Source organism: Pezoporus wallicus, unplaced genomic scaffold (genome assembly GCF_028554395.1).
Source record: "Pezoporus wallicus isolate ANWC-B61680 ecotype Strahan unplaced genomic scaffold, APGP_CSIRO_Pwel_v1 contig_8512, whole genome shotgun sequence".
Classification (NCBI taxonomy): Eukaryota; Metazoa; Chordata; class Aves; order Psittaciformes; family Psittacidae; genus Pezoporus; species Pezoporus wallicus.
This window is the reverse complement of record NW_026635168.1, coordinates 948443-968136: the sequence shown is the minus strand read 5'-3', so window position 1 is coordinate 968136 and position 19694 is coordinate 948443. Positions and strand designations below refer to the sequence as shown.

Genomic DNA, 19694 nt, shown 5'->3' with positions numbered 1-19694 from the left:
ATTTACCACAGAAAAGGTTAACTGGGAAAGATTACCAGAGCCATGAAGATCGTTACTGAATTTGTGTGGAAACCATCATGGGGAGCAGCAAAGCAGAAATCATCCATCTCTCTGGGTCTACTTATCCATATCTTTGAATGACAGGGTGCATTCCTTATTATTATTATTTCTGCAGAACTACCATATGTGAATCCTTCCCATACGATTCCTACCAGGGAAACTTTAGACAAGTCCCATTTATAGACACAACTTTGGAGCTTTATCAATCTAAAATTTTGTCTTCCTTCACAACTGTGCAATTGATGAGGGTGAGGGGGGGAAACAAAGCTAATAAGCCCCAGATATTTCATGTGATAGTGGAATGCAACTTTCAGCAATTATAAACCTATGGTATGACATTACAGACTTCAATGATGATTCTGCAGTATGATAAAATGGAAATTAGAAAGAACACCATTTTGTGACCTGAACCAACAGGCAACCACTGGGGCACAATTAATGTGGAAGCTGGCAATCATATTTTACTACCCTCATTTTTCAAGCTATTGTAGCTCATATGGTACTAAAGGAGAGTATTAAAAAGTTACACCACAGTCCTTCCCTTGTCGATATCTGTGGTATTGTAAAACTAAATGTTTCAAATGGAAGTTTGCTTGAAAGGAATTTAACTTAAAAATCCTATCCTCTAATACTCTAATCGGGCACAACCATTTAGAATAGAGTTCTGCTAGGGCTCAATACATTCACAGCAAAAAATGCTCATTGACTGTTTTGTCTTAACACTTATTTAATAAAGGTTGATCATTTATACAACGTATATTAAGCAAAAATTTCTACAAAAAAAACAGTGAAAGGATTTTGTACTCCTGTTTAAAACTGCTGTAGATGTTAATCAGGAAGATCAGTGATGTTTTAAATATATTATGCATACTGAATAGGCAGCTGGTTTATGCCAATTTGACATTTTATAGCAACCACTTTGATACACAGAGACTGTTTAGGGCTTCTCCAGATGCTTCTTGACCAAAACAATTCACAGATGTTTGCTTATCATCTTTCTGTTGAATGTCCTCAAAAATTAGTTGATCCTAGAATAAGAATATGAGTACAAATGGAAAAAAAACTTCATAAGACTAAAGGAAAACTTTATTCATGTAAATTATTTTGGGAACTTTTTCAAGGAAGAAAGTTAAACTATCAAAAATTAAAAATACATTTTGATGACACCTACTGCATAGCTCTTTTTAAGAATCTGACCATGCCTCTTTTTGTTTCTATAAAAGAAATATGTTTCACTTTCTATAAAAAAAGCACTTTTGCCATATTCCAATTTCAGCTACACAGGTGAATATCCAAACCACTGTTCTGCATAGGAACTGCGATTAAGTTGCAAACATATAGCTCAAAACATTTTTTTCTTCCTATCATTTTCTTATTCCTTGCCTTTTTGTTTGGTCTGCTTGTTTTAACTATCTAGAGATCTTTTTTCTGCTTTTCTTGCTTCGCAGGAAAAATAGCCTTTATTGTCCTCCCATCTTTTTTCCTTTGGTCCATCCTGCTTCCTCTTTTATATTGATTTTCTGCATTCTTATCTTCTTTCTTCATAAACTCTTTAATCTGTTTCCTTAATAGCGTTTATTCTGTCCCATGCATTGTTCTGGGCTCCTTTTCTGATCACAACCCTTTTAGTATCCTCATCTTTTTTTAATATTCCTTAACACATTTACCTTCCTGTTCTCTCCCTCATCCTATGCCCATACTCTATCCTTTCATTTCCTGAATGACTTAATTCATTCTTTCATATCCATTAATATTCCTTAGTTCCTAATAACCAAGTGACTAATAGTTCACTTCTTAATCTTAGAATACTGCAGTTCCCTTCTATGTTCATTTTTTCTCTTCTGGACATACTGAGATGCCACCTGTCACCTGCTTTCTCAGCACATCATTCAGTCATACAGGAACTGTCTCCCATTCATTCTTTTCATTACAGACATTTTTTTGTCCTTTTCCATGTGGCATCTCAAGTATTCTGCTTTATTAAAGGACTCATATTGACCATCTCAGTCTTATTATAAATCCCACAGAGTTCATTGCACTTCCTCCACTCATGTTTTTATTTTATCTACTCCTTACTTGAGATTTGTTGAAAGACTATTTTTTGCCAAATTATTATATGCTTTGCAGTATTTAGAAATGGTATTTTTTTGTAGGAAACAATTATGGGCATTATCAGCTTTAAATCTCTAGTAAAATATCATCCTGATGTGAAGCAAGAATATGTTTTCACAGCAGATATTCCATTACCCATAAGACTAAGGAAAAATACTGATCATAAACATTTTTCATATTTGGCCAATAGCCCACTTCCAATTATGAAATATCATTTTTGTGTTTCTTAATTTATTTCTTCAGCAGATAAGTCATAAGCATATGTAATGCTGAATATTTTTCAGTAACTGTTAAATGTTACTACTTTATAAAATTCACTTACCTAAATTTTGTCTTTGCAGAAGTCCAGAGATGGTGATTGGATGTCTTGTTGCAGATGGCTGTGGGGAAGGTGATGTGATTGAATACAGCTGAGGGGTTCTGAGATCTGAAATACCCCATGTCCCCATTCTACTACTTTGTGATCCAGATGATGATGTAAGTGAAAATCCACTATGTGGTAGCCTTATAGGTGTGGACCTGTTAATGCAAATAATTCATGGGTATGATTTCAGGCTACTTTCAAAGTACAAGAGATTTCAAACCACCTTAAATTTATACTGTTAATATTTTAAAATAAATGTTACAAATTACTGTATTCTACATATTCTTTATTGGATTTTTACTTTAGAACGCTTACATATTTTCAAAAGCAGAAAGACAAAACAAATTATGTGATAATCAGAGATAGAATAAAACATTTTGTTACGTATATTTTAAATGTGTGCTAGGAGGATGTAATTTACTTAATGATTATAGGGAATAAAAGTTTATTTTTTCTGTAACCTTTATAAGTTTGCTCTTGATGCTAATAATTTTCACACTTTATTTTCCATATTTAGATGAAAAACCTGAAACACCTGCTGCACGCTGCATGAAGTTGTTCAGGTTATTCAGAAAATAGCTTTTGTGCAGATACTGGTCTGTCATCTCTGATTTTTAGAAGAATTATAAAGCAGACACATTGTTGCACCTTCTTATTATAAAATTACTACCCCTTTTTATAAAATTACTGTAACTGTAGATCTTCACAGCTACAGGAACTCAGACTTTTGAAGAAAGCGATTTCAAAATAAAACCTTCCAACAATAGCACGTTTCTATATATGATGGCTAGTCTGCACTATAACATTTCTACAGTTATAGAATATAACCTTTAAATATATAGATTAATACAGGATAGACAAGGAAATTCTGTCTCTCGTAGGAGACTGTAACATCTTAAAAGGCTGTTTAATTACCTTGTAGATCCTGCTCCACTATATTGACTTGACGTTATTCCAGATGACTGAGAACTTCTGTAGGATACACTACCTGTAAGAATTGAATTTTTGAAAACAGGACCAACATGAATTACTAAAGGCATAACTTTGGAAAGAAAGATTAGTATTTCAATTGCATCATTTGGGACAAATTCGTGATCAGTTTATTCAAGAATTAAAAATGGTGCACAATTACAATAGACAATGAAAGATAAGGACTTGCCTGATGAAATAAAGTCACCATGTCACTTAAGAAAGGATTAAGATAGCCCTAAAAATTAGAAATGTATTTTTACAATCTAACAGAGCAAGGCATTTGCTGAAACATGAGCTGTCTTCCAGTAGTATCTCTTCCTGAAAGAAGATCCAGCAAAAGTAAAAGCTATCAAAAGTCCTCCACAGTACGTGGAGCATGGAGGCGAAAAATTGTCTTCAGCCTAAATAGCTAATACCTACATAGAGCTTAGCCATCACAAAAAGACATTACATTGTGTCTTTCCTGAAAATCTTTTTCTAGTTAAACAAGTTACTGTCTTCAACCTCCTCTCATTTATTAACAATTATTAGATTACCAAGATAGCTCTGCTGAGGTCCTTCAGTTCTTCAGCAATTATTTCTTACCCTGTCCATATCTGAGAAGGAAACACCATTAACTATTGTTTCTATTTGCCCTATTGCAAGTATATTTTGTTTTGTTCAGCTTTATCCACTGCAAAAATTTATGGGTTGATTCTGAAATGTGCTGAACACACAACTGTTCTGCATATACTTTTACTACCTAATTAAATATCTATTTATATTTAGACACAAAAAAATACAATAACCTCACTTACTATCTCATCTGTAAATTCATAGACAAGCATGCAGAAGGATCTGAATATATAAATCAGACGTAGCATTGAAAAAGCAGGTTTTGCTCCTTCATTAAAATTGCATTGCAATTGCATTTGTCTTTGTTTCAGGATGTTTGCACTGTGTGAAAACACGAGTGTTAAAAGCTCCTTTATGTGGCTGGAAATGGATTCTATTAACTACTGAAGCCAGGTGAAAGACTACCTGAGAACAGACTTTTGCAGAAACATGCTGACTGGAATACCAAGAATGGGGGACACACATAGAAGGCAGAGCATTAGGATTCCTGCAAAACTCCTCACAAAGAAACAGTGCTCATGAAGACTACACTAATTTCAACAGGTTATTCATGTCTTAATTATATCAGAGTGTTATCCAAGTTCTGTAACAGCCCAGGAATGAAAGGATGTACAGGGAAAAAGTTTTATTCCCTATGAGAGTAAGATGGTGAAAAAAAAAACCACTTTTCTGAAGAAATTTTTTACCTCAACTTAATTACCTCACTTTTAGTATGAAATACTTTGGTAATTTCCATTTAGTTTGCCCACTTTCTGCATGTGATTCTAGTATGACATTATGGACAATGTTAATCTCTGGTAACTATAAACAAATATAATTATGAAGTTTAATAGAAGGTCAACGACATAAATTGCAAGTATGCCTGTTCTCTTCAACCATCATTACACTATTTTCTTTGTAATTTTTGACAATATTGCTCAGCAAAAATTATTTTGGTTTCAAGTTATTATTTACAGAATAGAGTAGGTCAGTACTAGAAAGACTTATTTCATTCCACATTTTCAACCATTTCCCATCTGCTGGAATGATGTCTACATAATAAGTTCCTTATACTTTGACACAATTCAAGTTTGCTCAGTAAATTGCAAATATATGGGGTTTATATTATTAATCCTCCAAACATAATACAAACGTTATCCAGTTTACTCACCCATACGTCCATCTTGTGGTGGAGTGATTAATGATAATCTTGTTGGACCAGTTGGTGTCTCAGGCTAAAGGAACGGAAAGTTATTAATTACAGTGTTATAAGTTTGCTAATTATTAAGGTATTTTAAGAAATAGTGTTACATTCTTGAGGTGTTTAAAACCTGCAGATTTCTGGCGCTCGCCACTGAGAGTTTTGTTCACAGCACAAAAATGCAAAACCTTAGAAATAAGGTACTGCTTCTCAGACATTCTCATCAGAATACTAACAAAGTGAAAAGCTGCTTCCTTCATTTTCATCTTAAAAATGTCATTCAAGGCTTGAAATTTGCCACTCAAATATAATTTTCTAGCACTGATTTCAGATCACTGACTTCTACACTTAATTTTTACTAAACATGTGAAGATACTATACACTTCTTGTCACGGAGCATAGACAGAAGCAAGCAGCAAACAAAAATGTTTATGAAAGGTGAAAGATAATGACTTGTTTGTTTTGTGCATTAAAAAAAAAGAACTTCTATTCATCATAAATGAAATCTCAGGAATGTTTTGAGAATTGGTGTGATGTGAAGTTCACTAAGTGATTCATCTCTTGTAACAAGAGATCTGCAATGACATCATTTACATACAGACTGATGCGCTGAAATTACCTTTATGGCGAGGGAAGAGAAACAGGGATGAGACAAATAAGTTTCCTTTAGAATGAGATTAATTGCAAATACTAATCCATAGATATAACCTATGCATATTGGTTCATCAATGGACATAACCAATTCATAGGTTATAAAGGAAACCCTGAGACATTAGCTTGAATCTGCACTTCGGATATCTGCACAAGGTCTGGTGAAGGTGGAGATCTTACATGTACCTCCATTCCTTAATATATTAGAACTTAAATTTAACTGCAACTCTCAGTTTCATACATTAGCAACATTTACTTTTGAAACAGTGACAATATTTTTATAACATAAGCATATTGTGATCTCAACATAGGAGGTTTAAAAGCCCATATATGGCATATGGAGAATTTTAGATTCTAGAATTCTAGAATTCTAGAAATCAATGTTGTGATTTATTTCTTTTTGGTTCCTTTTGGGGGAGCATCTGACTTCTATTAAGCATTGAGCATAGCTGAAATCAGCATGTACATAAGAATTGCTTTGAAGGAAGGGGAGAGTATTAACAGTAAGAGAAATCAAAAGCATTATATATATATAAACATATATACAAAAAAAAACACTTACTTTCCTCATTGGTGACGGTATAGGATCAATCTCCATTGGCTCAAATCTTACAGCAAAAGTCAAAAAATGTATGACATTGTAATAAAACCAATACATTCATTATAATGATTTAAATTATGTGACATTCTCATGTTCAATTTGACTGCTAATGGAAAAGCATAATATATAATGCATAACGCAAAGAGTATTTAGGACTTGTATTAAGAAAAATCTATTAATTGACTCTGAGCTTTGGTTTAGACATTTACAGAGAAATTCCTTTTATGATTAGCATTGTTATTCTTGTATTTAAGTCAGAATAAGTATGCATGTTTATATATATGTCACTTGTCTTCACAACAAGGGCATTCTGTAATTTTTCCTTTTATTAAAAGTAAAGTCACGGCCACAGTTACAAAAATCTTTAAGCCTGAGCAAGCTGTATGTTCAATTTCTTGAAAAGTTAATGAGCCTTACTGGAGTTCATTCCATATAACCTTAGACTACTACAATATACATATAGATGTCTGTACGAGTCATTTAGGTTTTCCCTACAATCAGTGGGAAGAGGTCCTAACTAACTCATCAGCCTATCCATCCAAAAAGTCTTTAGATTAAGGTGCATCATGCCTTAGATATTTTTCCAGTGAGTACAAAGGCTATCTATGCCATTAGTTATTATGTAAACTTGGATAGGTAAGACCCTTCCCAGTTCTTTCATACTTACCAAATTTGCAGAAGCAAAACACAAAATCAGAAAATATACTCATTTTAAACTCACTTTAAAAATGGCTTTGTGTATAAAGTATCAGTATATAGTCACTGTTACTCTTTATACTGAAAGTCAACAATTTATACCTACATGTCAGAGGTGGAGGCATGACTAGAATGAAGAGAACATGAAGGATATCCATTCTGTTTTCTTGAAGGATCTAAAGTCATTGATGATACATTTTAAATTAGAACATAGATATATCCAGTGATATGTATTCCATATTTAGTATCTTAAGCCAACACTTCTTACTGGAAAATGGATTTCTACTTGTACTGGAAAATGGTAGCTGTGCAGGTTGCTCAGGAGTTTTCATACTAAGGGGGAGAAAGAAGAAACAACAGATATGAATTAAGAGCTAGTTTGGTTAGTTCACTTGTCCAGCTGGTCAATAAGGTATAAAATCAATGCATTTTATCCATCAATAGCTGGTTTTAACACTATAACATTTGCCATGAAACAAAATAATAATGTATTATATATAATGTAAAAAACATAATAAAGCTATTAACTTCTTCATATTTTAATGTCTGTATCAGTCATTGCCTGCCCAATGAGATCAATTTAGGATAAAATTATGGCAAAATACTTTATGGAATAATAGATGTTAAAATACAGCTATTAACTGCAGTTGAGCCAAAAATCTTCTTTTCAATATATATGTTTCCCAAACTTTAAAAAATACAGTTATCAAAAGAAATGTTGGCATACTTATGCTACTTACTAACAGCTATGTAAAACTGGTAAGAGCGGTATATTCAGGTAAGTATAACATAAATAATGTTAAAAGGGAAACAACGACAAAAAGGGGTTAAGAGAGTGCAGAAATGAGAGTGCAAAAACCCCTTCAGTTTAGTTTTGCAGCTGATCCTGTTTGAAATACTCCATGATGGGTCAGGAACAGCCTGCAAGCTGTGAAATCTGAACATGAAAGTTCTGAAGATAGAAAGTTACATCAATATTGAGAACTCAGAATGTGTTTAAAAAAGTGACTTTTCCCAACAATAATTGAAATAAGATGTAATTAAATGAAAAGCAATAGCATAGAGTGTATTTAGGGATCAACAAGATCTGTAAGTTGGAAATAAATATGATAAAAAGATTAGGTTGTATCAGTCAGTGAAGAGCGGGATAAGGATGTACTACCTCTTGGCTGTCTCTTGCTAAAATTTCACCTTTAGAGTAACTCCTAAGTTTTAAAATAAAGGGATTCTTTCCTGACAGGATGGATTACTGAGAAGGAAATGGAGGTGATGACAGAAATTAGTATCCATTTATTTCTGTCAAAATATGCACCTTCTATTTATACAACAGAATATATGAGAAAGTCAAAGCAAGCTTAACTTTTACATGGCTTTATCAATTAAACTTCCTGATTTCTGATGACAAAGACTGTTCTTCATTTACTTTTGCTGCATTAAACCCCTTACCGTTGTAGCTGCTGAATTTGTTGTGTTACTTTCTGGAGAGATTCTTCCAACTTTACTGTCTGTGAGATAATCATAGATTTAAACAAAATCTGTTTATGTGATACAAACTTCATTTTTATACAATTAGTATTCGAAAGTGTTGAAAGGCTGTTTTCTATTGGTTTTAATCTTAGACTCCATTGCTATTGCAGATTTATTGAGGGCAAGACTACAGCTGTTATAAAGTTCCATTAAACAGTGTGAAAAATATACGTTTCTTTGGGGCAGTTACTGACTTAGTTTGATTACCTTTTGTTAAATGTGCTGGTAATATTGGGTAAATAAATACTAGGAAAAGTGCTTAAAAATAGTTTGCTTTTTTTTTTTCTTTTTCATACCCGATATAAAAGATACCAATAACTGTACAAAGTACTAAATACCATGTTCCTGTAATTCTCATTTCATACTCAAAACTTATTCAGTTCTTTTCAATATCTCTTTGAAATAAGCTTAGGAGAAGAGTATTTCCTATTACGTTACAGACACAACCAAAAATATCTCTATTAAAGACTGTTATGAGCTTACAAAATTGAAGAATATTAAGGTCAAGAACATTAGGTCATCTCCCTAGTATGTGTATTTTTTACAGTCTTTCATTACATGATCATAGATTATGTTTTATGAAGGATGTAAAACTTTACTCAATAGCCTCAATACTGCATCCGTATTTTATCATTAATTGCCACTGTGTGACCTTACTCCTTCATTGCTTCACACGTCTCATATTTTGATTTGAAGACAAATTATGAATTTTCTTGTTAACTTTTCAGGCTTCTCCTTTCAGTATTATTAGAATTCTTTAATAACATCACCTGCTATACCTTTATAAAATAATATTTTTGGTGGGAGATATTACGCATTTCTTTTTGTAGATGTGAAACTCTGCAGAACAGATTAAAGACAAAATCTAATTTATGTAAGATCTGATCTTTGGTATTCTTTCTTCTGTTTCCTAATGAAAGCTAGGTTTGATTAAGAAAGTGTCCAGTATGGATGTCAAGAAGAATGTACTTTACCCTGTTACCCTGTTACTGGATCATTTTAAGGCCAAAATGCTTTAAAGAAGGTGAATAACTACTTGGTTACCAGTATCTTTGAGTCCTATCATAACCTACAGCCTAGACTTGCCAGGAGTATGGGCATCAACACCCACATCACACACCATCCTCTGCACCCCAGTATCTGTACAACTCACAGAAACAGCAACAAGGAAGTTTTTATCAAGGTCATGAGAGCTGATGGTTGACAGTGACAACAATGGCATACTAGAAATAAAAAAGGGGACCAGAAAGAAGTTAGCCTAGCATGAGAACCCAGTTGTGAATTTCTTTACACAGTACTCCATCTCTCTCAAAGGCAAAGACCTGCAGAGTGGAGACTGACAGGATGAAGCACCTGTGTCAAAAGGGTAGATTTGTGCATCTTCAGCTCTCCAGGGGTCATTGCCATTCACCAAACTATTTATATTGTAAATCATTCTTGTTCCATCCTCTTCCCACCTTCATCTCAAAAACAGTGGCAGGAAGACTCAGAAGGAGATTATAGCCCTGAGTGTGAGCATCTACTCCCACTCTCTCATCCTGTGTGACTCTGCCAGCTGTGATCTAGCCTTCCCCAGCTCCTTCAGATTCCCTCCCAGTAGCCCTGAAAGGGGTAGCATTGCTAGCTGAAACCCACAGGCAGGTATATCATTGCACAGGGGAACTCTTCTTTACCTCGTTCACCTCAGCTCCACTGTCAAAATATTTCTCCACCAAAACAACCTCACTGGTACAAGCCATAGCTCACATAGGGTGTTTAAGACAACCAGCCTCTTCTGACCCTGACACAACGCAGTTTTAAAACACTTACAAATCATAAATTATTCTAAGCATTCCAATAAAAGTTGAATTTATTTTCTAAAAATAAACCATAACAACAAGGCAAACACAAGAAAGAAACAAACAAACAAAAAAAAATAGCAGTTAACAGTTACCTTTTGTCTGTGGTATGCTAATAAATGTTTACGATGTTTCTCTTGAAACTCTGAAATCTAAATATAAATACAGTTATATCAAGCTTCACCTAATGACATTCATGCAGACTCAGCAAAAAAGTTATGGAGAAGAACTATTTCACGGTATTCACAGATTTCTATATTTGAATAAGTATTTAACATATATTTAAATCCTCTCCAACAAAACATTCTAAGTTGTTATCACCACAAAAGTCTCATAAAGTTTATTTAAACTAGTATGACCTACCCCAGAGTTGGTAGATTTATTTCACTGACTTTAATATTTTAGCACTATGTTCAATAACAAGGTAAAGACATTGGAAAGCCAGTTAAGCTGTGGTGTTTCTTATTCATTAGTGTTAAGCAAACACATAAAATTAATGGCAACATAAAAAGTAATGTGTCTTACTGACAATTATAACTTGCCTTGTAAAAGTACCTTGTTAATTAAAAAATAATTGTTAGGCACACTGTCTGGTGGTGTGTAAGCACTTCTTGGGTCCAAATGAGGATCATAAAGCACAACAGATTAAAAGTGAAAAAATACAAGGTAGGCAAGACAAGAGCTTGAGGAATAAATTACAATAGGTAGTAACTTACTAGTAAATCTTCTCACACGTAAGAAATCTGACAGAAAATGTGTAGGATAGAGACAACAAAGAAGACACACTCTGAGAAGATAAACCCATAGTGGAGTACCTAATTGAAATGGTATCTAATTATTTTTATTTCACTGCAGAAAAGCCCGAGAGGTTCCAACTGGATACTCAACAAAGGACCAGAAATTTCTTCAGAAGAACTGATGGAAGAAATGGCTACTCAAAAAGTAATAGCCCTGAGCTGCCTCCCACCACTCAGAAATGAAGTCTTGGGTCTACAAAGGAGAAATCTGTGAAAACTTCAATTTGGTGCTCAGTATCTATCAAAAAAGCAAATTAGAAGTGGTTACAAAAGGAATAGAATAGGGAGCATCATTATTCCCCTTAAATAAGAAAAATGTTTGTTATTCTGTCCTGAGTCTTCTTAACACCAGGAAGGATATAGTAGGTCTAGAAACAGTTCAGATTAGCCAAAGGTATGTAAGATCTGCATTAAAAGAATGACCACATAGAATAAAAGTCTTCATGGCTGTAAAAAGTCAAAGAAGGGCTGCATTAGCAGATCAAAACCAATGACTAGCACAGATGAAGTGCAGGGAAACAGCTACTTTTTCTTCTAAAATGGGATTTCAGAGTATCAAATTAAACTACCATGTAGCAGGTTAAAACCTGAAAAAAAGAAATCTTCACCACACAGTGTATAAACTGTGGACTTCCATTCGACAGTATGTGATAGATGCTAAATATTCAGATAAACAACCTGACAATAAAATGAGGAAAATTATTCACCAAAAGCTTTTGAATGCAAAGGCACTAAGCCCACCTTGAGAAATCCCTGTGCCACAAACCACTGAAATCTAGGAGGCTGTTCTGAAGACATACACGCCAGTCTTGCTCTCACATGCTTTCCTAAGCACCTGCTGCTCTGACTACATATGAAATTAGATATTAGATTAGATAAACCTTTGCCCTCACAGACTATAAACTGCTCTCATGTCTTTTTTATGCTGGTAGAAGTTCTAAACATACCTTAAGGCCTTAATTATGCTTCAGTATGTTTCCCACACGTTATCTCAGGCTACAGAAAACCCACCTTAGTCTTTTGTGATTGTGTCCTCTTTTTCTGTCTTTGACACATTACAGAAGTTTGCATTCACCTGTGACGGATTGGTGGTATAGCTGTCTGGATTTGTTCAGAATAACTGCTGATCATCATATATGCTGTTAAAAAGTGTATATGGAAGGACAGAGAAAGGCTTCCTCTTTTCCTTATTCACCTATGCATCTTAGGAGGAGGAGTGCTGAGGAAAGGAACCATGCTCAGCTTTGGAGAAGTTTCTGAAGCACGGAGCAGAGCAAACGTGAACCCATAATCACCACCAAAGAAAGCAGGTGACGTTCCCTGGGTTACTTTTCTGCTGGATCAGGAAGCTCGCCACAAGATCAAACAAGTACCAGCCCAAGGGAGATAAGAATACACAATGAAGGTTGCAGGGGAGTTCACGGGGAATGTCCTGCAATTCAACCTGGAGTACTTGAAACTGACACTGAAATGCTCAGTAATGAGGGACAAGGGCAAGCCCAAAAGCCAAGATGAAGAGATGAAGAAAACAAGTAGTCAATGGGAGTTTATATGTATTCGTTTAACCCAGACAGCTACTAAAGTTCTGCATTGGATACTCAGCTTGAAGGAAGGGATCTTGCCTGGAGTTCACGAAAAGAAGGAAGGAAAGTTACCTTGGAATCATTTATTGCTTCTGTTTGAAAAAGCAGACCTGGTTTGATGAGAGAGGGAGCATTCAGCTCAGGACTTTAGCTAGCTCAGGTATTTTCTGTGTAACTTTTTATTGCTACAATTAGGACACACTATCCAGGCATGTTTAAGGTTCTGGCAGATCTAATTTGTCATTGCATGGCATTGAAAGTGATTTTACACCATTAAAATAACCAGACTAGTGGTCCTCAGAGAGAGCTTGAAAACATAAGCAGTAACCATGATGAATAATTTATGATTTCTTAAGAGCTTTGAAGCTGTGGAATTAAGAAAATAAAGATAATAATGGACATACATTCACTTTCAAGCATTCACTTGTATCTTTTTCCCATTGATATAAAAATCATTAGAGGTTGCTCATTATTTTATAGAGTTAAAAAGTTTTAAGGTATATTCACCTGTGTTATTTCTTTTGAGTATTTCTTGCATAACGTATCTATTCCCATGAACAGTGATTGAATATCAGGACTTGTCTATCAAGAAAAGAAAGTATATTAAGGTTAGCACCTATATTTGCAAGTTATATTAAATAAATCATTTTGAGAAGTGTTCCTTAAATTGATAGATGTATATAAATAAAAAAAAAAGACAGATCAAGACTAAGCTGATACAGAAACTGAAAAAAAAGCCAAGTTTTATTTAATGCTCTTACTAACCATCTGGAAGGTTTTCTGCCTTTGTTTGAATATATTACACACATATGTATTTATTGTAACTATGACAATAACAATTTCCAGAGGACATTCAGGCCAGATGTTGTGGTCCCCTGGAAGACACATTGCCTTCAGACAGACAGGTTTCTGCGAGTCCCTTTCTGGGCTTTTTGGCTCTCACCATCCCCAGCCACATGGATGTACTTTACAATCAGTTTTGTTTCAAAGTCCTTGTTCAGAATAGTTCCCATACTGACTGGAGGCTCTTTCTCTCTCCTGCCTGTCCATCCTAATATAAGAGAAAAGCCCTAAAACGACAGATGAATTTTCCAAGTATTTTATGACTGAGCCTTTCAATCAGAGTTCATGATGGGGCCTCACAAATGGCCATTTGTGTTTTTAGAAAATGCAGAGTAAGTGCTCTGTACATAAGCTATCTTTGTAATAGCGATATATTCATTATTCATGGTGAGAAATAAATGCTACAAAATATTAAGTAAATTTCAGAATAATAGTGACATTTGGACAGCTATCCAAATCTACAAACCAACATAGGTAACCTAGTGAAGTGTTACTTTAGTCCAGAATACATGTATTCTTAATTTACTCATAAGAAAAATAAACAAAATACAATCTCAAAATGTTTACACTATAGTACTAAATTAAAATAGTACATTAGTAAGAACTAACAGTGCTCCCATTTCAATTATCTTCTACAGTAACAGTGAACAGCTTTTAAAAACAAGGAATCTAGCAAAAAAAAAAACAACAACAAAAAAATCCCTACATCTAAAGGTCCTTTTTGACATATTGTGACTGTATGATAGAAGGTAGGTTTACAACTAATCTATTTGAATAAAAAGCAAAAAAGAAAAAGTCCCAGCATACTTAGATGATAAAAGAAGATTTTCCCAGAAAAAAAAGACATCCTTCATGTAAGAAACTACCTTTCAAAATCCGGTAATAAAAACCTGAAATCTTTGCAGGCAAAATGTAAATTAATCCCAGAAGTACTAAAGAATCTCCAAAACTTTTGAAAACTGAAAAAATTTAAAGAAAGGTCAATTTTTGAAAGAAATAAGAAGTGGGCCGCCTGTGAATGAAGCAACAGTTTCCTGTGGTACTAAGAAAATAGAAAGAGCAGTGCAATCAAATTAAAAATATCCCATTGAAATAAAAAAGAATTAGGCTTTGCTCCACTTGGAAATACACAAACATATAGAGAGACAGTATTTTTACCTACTCCAAAAATAGTATAGAAAAAAGTCAAGCATGAAAGACTAAATAACAGCTGCATTTCCCACACCGATTTTTAATGAGTGCCTAAATTTTATACTTACATGTTTATAATGATAAGAAGAAACTGTTTCTCATATGTATGAAAAATAATTGTGTGAGGAACTACATTAATAAGCTGCATTGGCAACAGATTTATATCATTTGTTCTTTATATTCTGACATCAGCCACCTTGATGTCCTGTATAACAATTCATCTCAGTAAAGATGGCATGCACTTTGGTTAATGTAGAACTGTGCATGTGGCTGTCAAATGCAGTTCTGGTTATTGATGAGCTGTACTTGCATTGCTCTCACTGGGGGAATTAAACTGTTTTTCCTTGCTTTCCCCAGCTACTAATTTTTATAGAACTCACAGGAGGAAATTAATTGCATTTGAGACTTCCTCTGCCCTTTTGAATTTGGTTGACATTAGCCAAAACATTCAAAAATTTCCACAGGGTGTATTGGCAGACAGAGAAAGAGAAAAGCAGATAGACCCACAGTAGAGTCTAACTTATCTACAGTATTTCAGTGAAGAAAATACCAACAAGACAATACAAGTTCATCATATTCATAAAAATACATTTGGCACCTTTAAAATACCTTCATGGGGAGGCAAACTCTAGAAACCTATTTAGGGTCCTAACAAAGCGATGACCTTAGTTTAAGTACCTTTCCTGTCTTAAAAAAATTATAAAAGCTGAGGAGCTTCATTGCTGATGTAAAAAAAGATCTTTAAGATAAAGGTTTGTTGAACGTTATTTATATTTTATCTGTTGCACAGAGGAGTAGCAGATGTTAATATGATATTCTGAAGTAATGAACAGTGAGATTCTGATTTATCACAACACTTAACCATCCTCTGGGAAAAAGCAAGTGTGGATCATGAGACATAGAAGGAAGATGTAAAGGTGACAAGCATGCATTACGATAAAGATGAGAATATTTAATGTGTAGATGTTGATTGGCCCAATATACAATTTAATGAGGAGTTTTAATACATTTATAGGACCTCCTACTCATTAGGAATTCTTCCATTGCATCAAGCTCATAAAGCTTACCAGGTATATTTCCACTTGGGCTGACGAATTATAGAGTCATGACTTTTTTATATGCACCTTTAATTATCATTCCAATCATTTTATCTGTTCTTAATCAAGGCTAAGCAATCATCATTAATGTCTTTTTTAAAGAATATGGTAATTTGCTTCCTTCCAGTCCTCCAGAGCAGTAGCAGGTTCTAATGAAACATCTAATATTTTTGTGAGTTTCCCAATCATTACATTTTTTAATTTCTTCAGTAATTTTGAAGTAAATTATCAAGGTCTGTTAAAATGCTGCAACTTAAGCCTGATCTAACTTGAAAATTAGCTTTGTTTTGAGCAAGGTGTTGGACAACGTCCCTGACAACCTAAATTATTCTGTGACTGAAATTAATAACAAAACTTGCAGCCAAATTAGGCTGATTTTGAAAGCTTAATAAAATACCTCCTTTAGGAGTTTTATGAGGGGCTTCTTTTTTTTAATTTGATTAATGTGCATTGTTCCTTTGTATTATGTTTGCATTCTGCTGGTTTGCTGTAATTTTTTATGTTTGTTAGCACTGTCTTCATCCTGTTTCAGTTCTGCAAGATTCTGTGTCTATAACAATGAAATACAGTGTACAGCTTTTTACTTTGTATATACACTTTGTATAGTTAAATTATAGTATGTGGAGTTAAAGATTTCAATGTTTAGATATACAACAGCTCAGTTTTAAGCATATCTAGAGAAATCATGCCCAAAGTTTCCTCAATTTTGTATACGACTGCCTTGTAGAACATTAGGTGCTAGCTATATTGAATACTCTTGGTATTTTTCTTCTATCACTGTAAGGCAAGCTTGTCTCTTAGGTAGGCATTAGTCTAGGAAAATAGATTTTTTTTTTTCCCAATCCATTTATGAAATTGGCAAAGAGAAGATAGTTCCTGAGAGAAATAGGAAAATTCAATCTTTCTGATGATACTCACGAAAAGGAATTAAAAGATATTCATTCTCTAGTGAATAACAAGAATTCCCAACAATATTTCAGATCCTCTCTTAATCACATGGCCATGAGGAAAAAAGTTAAGCTTAAGAGAAAACAAGAAAAAAATCCCAATACACTTGAGAACATTGAAGCACTACCATACAGATTTTCAATTCAGTCTATTACTAGAAATAATTCATTACAGTCCACTTCCTCTGATGCACAAATGCCAAGGTCAATAAATATTTTTCCTAATTTTTAAAGTAGTCACCATTGTTACACTGTAGCTAGTCATATTTCTGGAAAAGGTTGGAGTGATTTACTATGCAGCAAAATCTGAAAACATGAAAAGTCTCTGTAGGCTTTTATTTGAAGAAATCCATAAAACTAAAAGCTTTATAGTGCATAAGTATCTTAACTCTACCAATCTATTATCAGTAAACATTTGTGTCACAGTGGGCAAAAAAAAGGGAAGTATTTTGTAATGCAAATAATTTAGCTGTTAAGCAAACTACACATTAATGTAACAGAATACTAAAGCTTCATTTACCTGTTTTGAAAGGACTAATGTACGACAAGGAGTTCTACAGATCAAACATTCATCTTTTTTGCCTGCAAGGTAAAGACAAATTTAAAATATACATCAAACTGAATTGATATTGAATACATTTTTAATAGAATGTGATGCCTAAACTTTTCTTTGGAGACTGTGGAAGGAATCTGGAAGTTATACAAAAAATACAAAATAAGCCTGAATAAAGAATTTACCTCCATAACCACTACACACTGTTGCATGCGAACAGTATGCGTGAATGTCATCAGGTCTTACTCTTGCAAAGAAGCAGTCATGTAAATGCTTTTATGAATATAATTAGTATCAGTGAATGCAGGTGACTTTCAGTTTTGTTGATTTAAAAAGGACTACTTGTCTCCTAATTAAATGCATGCTTAAATGCACTAATAATGCAACCAGATATGTGGCTTTAGACTGGGACCCAGTCTGGCTCTCTCAACAAACTACATGAAAACTTAATTTCTAAGAATTAATAATTTTATATGGTGAAATTTTCCAGCAAAAAAATCATCAAATAACTTTTTAAAACTTTATAATTTTTTAAAATGCCTCTTTGATTATTTGCAAACATATTAAGAGATATTCCTAGCAAATGCATATTACTACAATAATTATAATTGATAATTATACCAGCTGCTTCTTTTCTAAGAATTCTAAGGATCAATGTTTATAAGCATCTTTAAAGAGTAAATACATTTAAAATGTGATATTATCAATATTATTGAATTCAGAGCAAAAGAAAATATATCTCAGGGATCTTTTCCTGTTAAACAATATAAAAAGCAGAAAGAAAAGCTGGTGTTCATGTTCTAGGATCCTGAAAGTTGCATTTAGAGAGTGCATTTTATGATATGCATATTTTATGATATGATATGCATTTTAGTATGAGGTGTCCATGCCCATGGCAGGGGGATTGGAACTAGATGATCTTAAGGTACTTTCCAACCCTAACTATTCTATGATTCTATGATTTTCTCTCCTTAACAGTAACCCTATGAAAATTTTCAGTCTGAAAGTTTTCTGAAATACAGAGTGATTTTATCCTGTGTGCTATTAAAAATAAACCCCAGAGTGTTTAGCATGGCCACAAGGGAAGAATATTGCTATTTGTCTGCTACTTTTTTGTTTTGAAAAGCAACTCCTTTATTCTGCTATCTTTTCCATAGCTCTTCATCTAAGCACATCACAGGAGTCCCAGAATATGGCCCAGGAATTGCGTACAGCACACAAGAGTTTCAAAACATCATTTCCAATCCTCTTAACACTGCTGAAAATGTTCTGTTTGTGTCACTGAAACACTGAAACTGTGTCAGTGACAATGCTGAGATACACAATGACTTGAGACTCTTAACAAAACCTGCCCTAAACAAATCCTGTTTTGCAAATTGCTCTTTCAGTAATGAAAAATCATTTTCTTTCCAAAATGAGACTGAACAGAATGCCATATTTTGTTTTTTTTTACAGTACAATCATGCATCATTAGCACCCAGACTCAACTTTTATTAAAGCCTCCAGTTTTCTGTGTCTAAAAGCTTCATCGCTCCAGTCAAATCCCTCTGGAGGCAGACACAGCTGGTTTTTACCTTTGAAAGAAAATCAGTGACAAGAACTGCAAATGTTTATCAGTAACATTCAATTGACAAAGAGAAATGCTCAGGCCTGTCTGTTTTCCACAGTGATTCAGGAATGCTAATGGTCAAAGTAAACATGTACACACCAGCAGCTGAAGCAGAGGGCCAAGCCGCCCTGCCTGCAGTAGCCATTACCTTTCTGGAGGCAGATCTCACAGATAACATGCCCACAGCTCGTGAGGCTGAACTGTGGGGTGGGCTTGCGGGGCTCACAGAAGCAGACATTGCAGAACACAGCGACAGACATGGGGTGCAGGGGCAGGAGGGCACGGCAGGGAGCCGGCAGCTGAGGCAGGTGCTGGGGTGAGGCCTACAGGCCTCCTGCCACCATGTTCCTCCTCCCGAGGCTCTTCCAGGCACTGAAGTGAGGGGTGGCGGTGCCCCTCCCACTGCACAGGTGCCTGCTGTCAGCAGGGTTTGACCCTCACACCCCCATAAATGAGGC

The 19694-nt window shown here is 34.4% G+C and overlaps 1 protein-coding gene across 1 annotated transcript; it reads right to left on the bottom strand.

Annotated features, from left to right (window-relative positions):
- Positions 1 to 943: 943 nt before the first annotated feature.
- On the bottom strand, positions 944 to 19668 carry RNF212 (ring finger protein 212). Its single transcript, XM_057409954.1, has 12 exons — positions 19385 to 19668; positions 17595 to 17656; positions 13504 to 13578; positions 10712 to 10768; positions 8698 to 8756; positions 7520 to 7584; positions 7358 to 7427; positions 6517 to 6562; positions 5274 to 5337; positions 3452 to 3524; positions 2495 to 2691; positions 944 to 1088 (listed from the first exon to the last, which is right to left on the bottom strand). The coding sequence occupies exons 1-12, from the start codon at positions 19494 to 19496 to the stop codon at positions 1072 to 1074; spliced, it is 897 nt and encodes a 298-aa protein (XP_057265937.1). The 5' UTR covers positions 19497 to 19668; the 3' UTR covers positions 944 to 1071.
- Between the last annotated feature and the right edge of the window lie 26 nt (positions 19669 to 19694).

Bases quoted from the DNA above. Each gene is read 5' to 3' on its own strand.
- RNF212 (XM_057409954.1), bottom strand. From the start codon at position 19,496: ATGTCTGTCGCTGTGTTCTGCAATGTCTGCTTCTGTGAGCCCCGCAAG. The intron at 8,757-10,711 runs GTAACTGTTAAC...ATTATCTCACAG, and splicing joins TAGCATACCACAGACAAAAG to ACAGTAAAGTTGGAAGAATC. The intron at 6,563-7,357 runs GTAGGTATAAAT...TTTTGCTGTAAG, and splicing joins CATGCCTCCACCTCTGACAT to ATTTGAGCCAATGGAGATTG.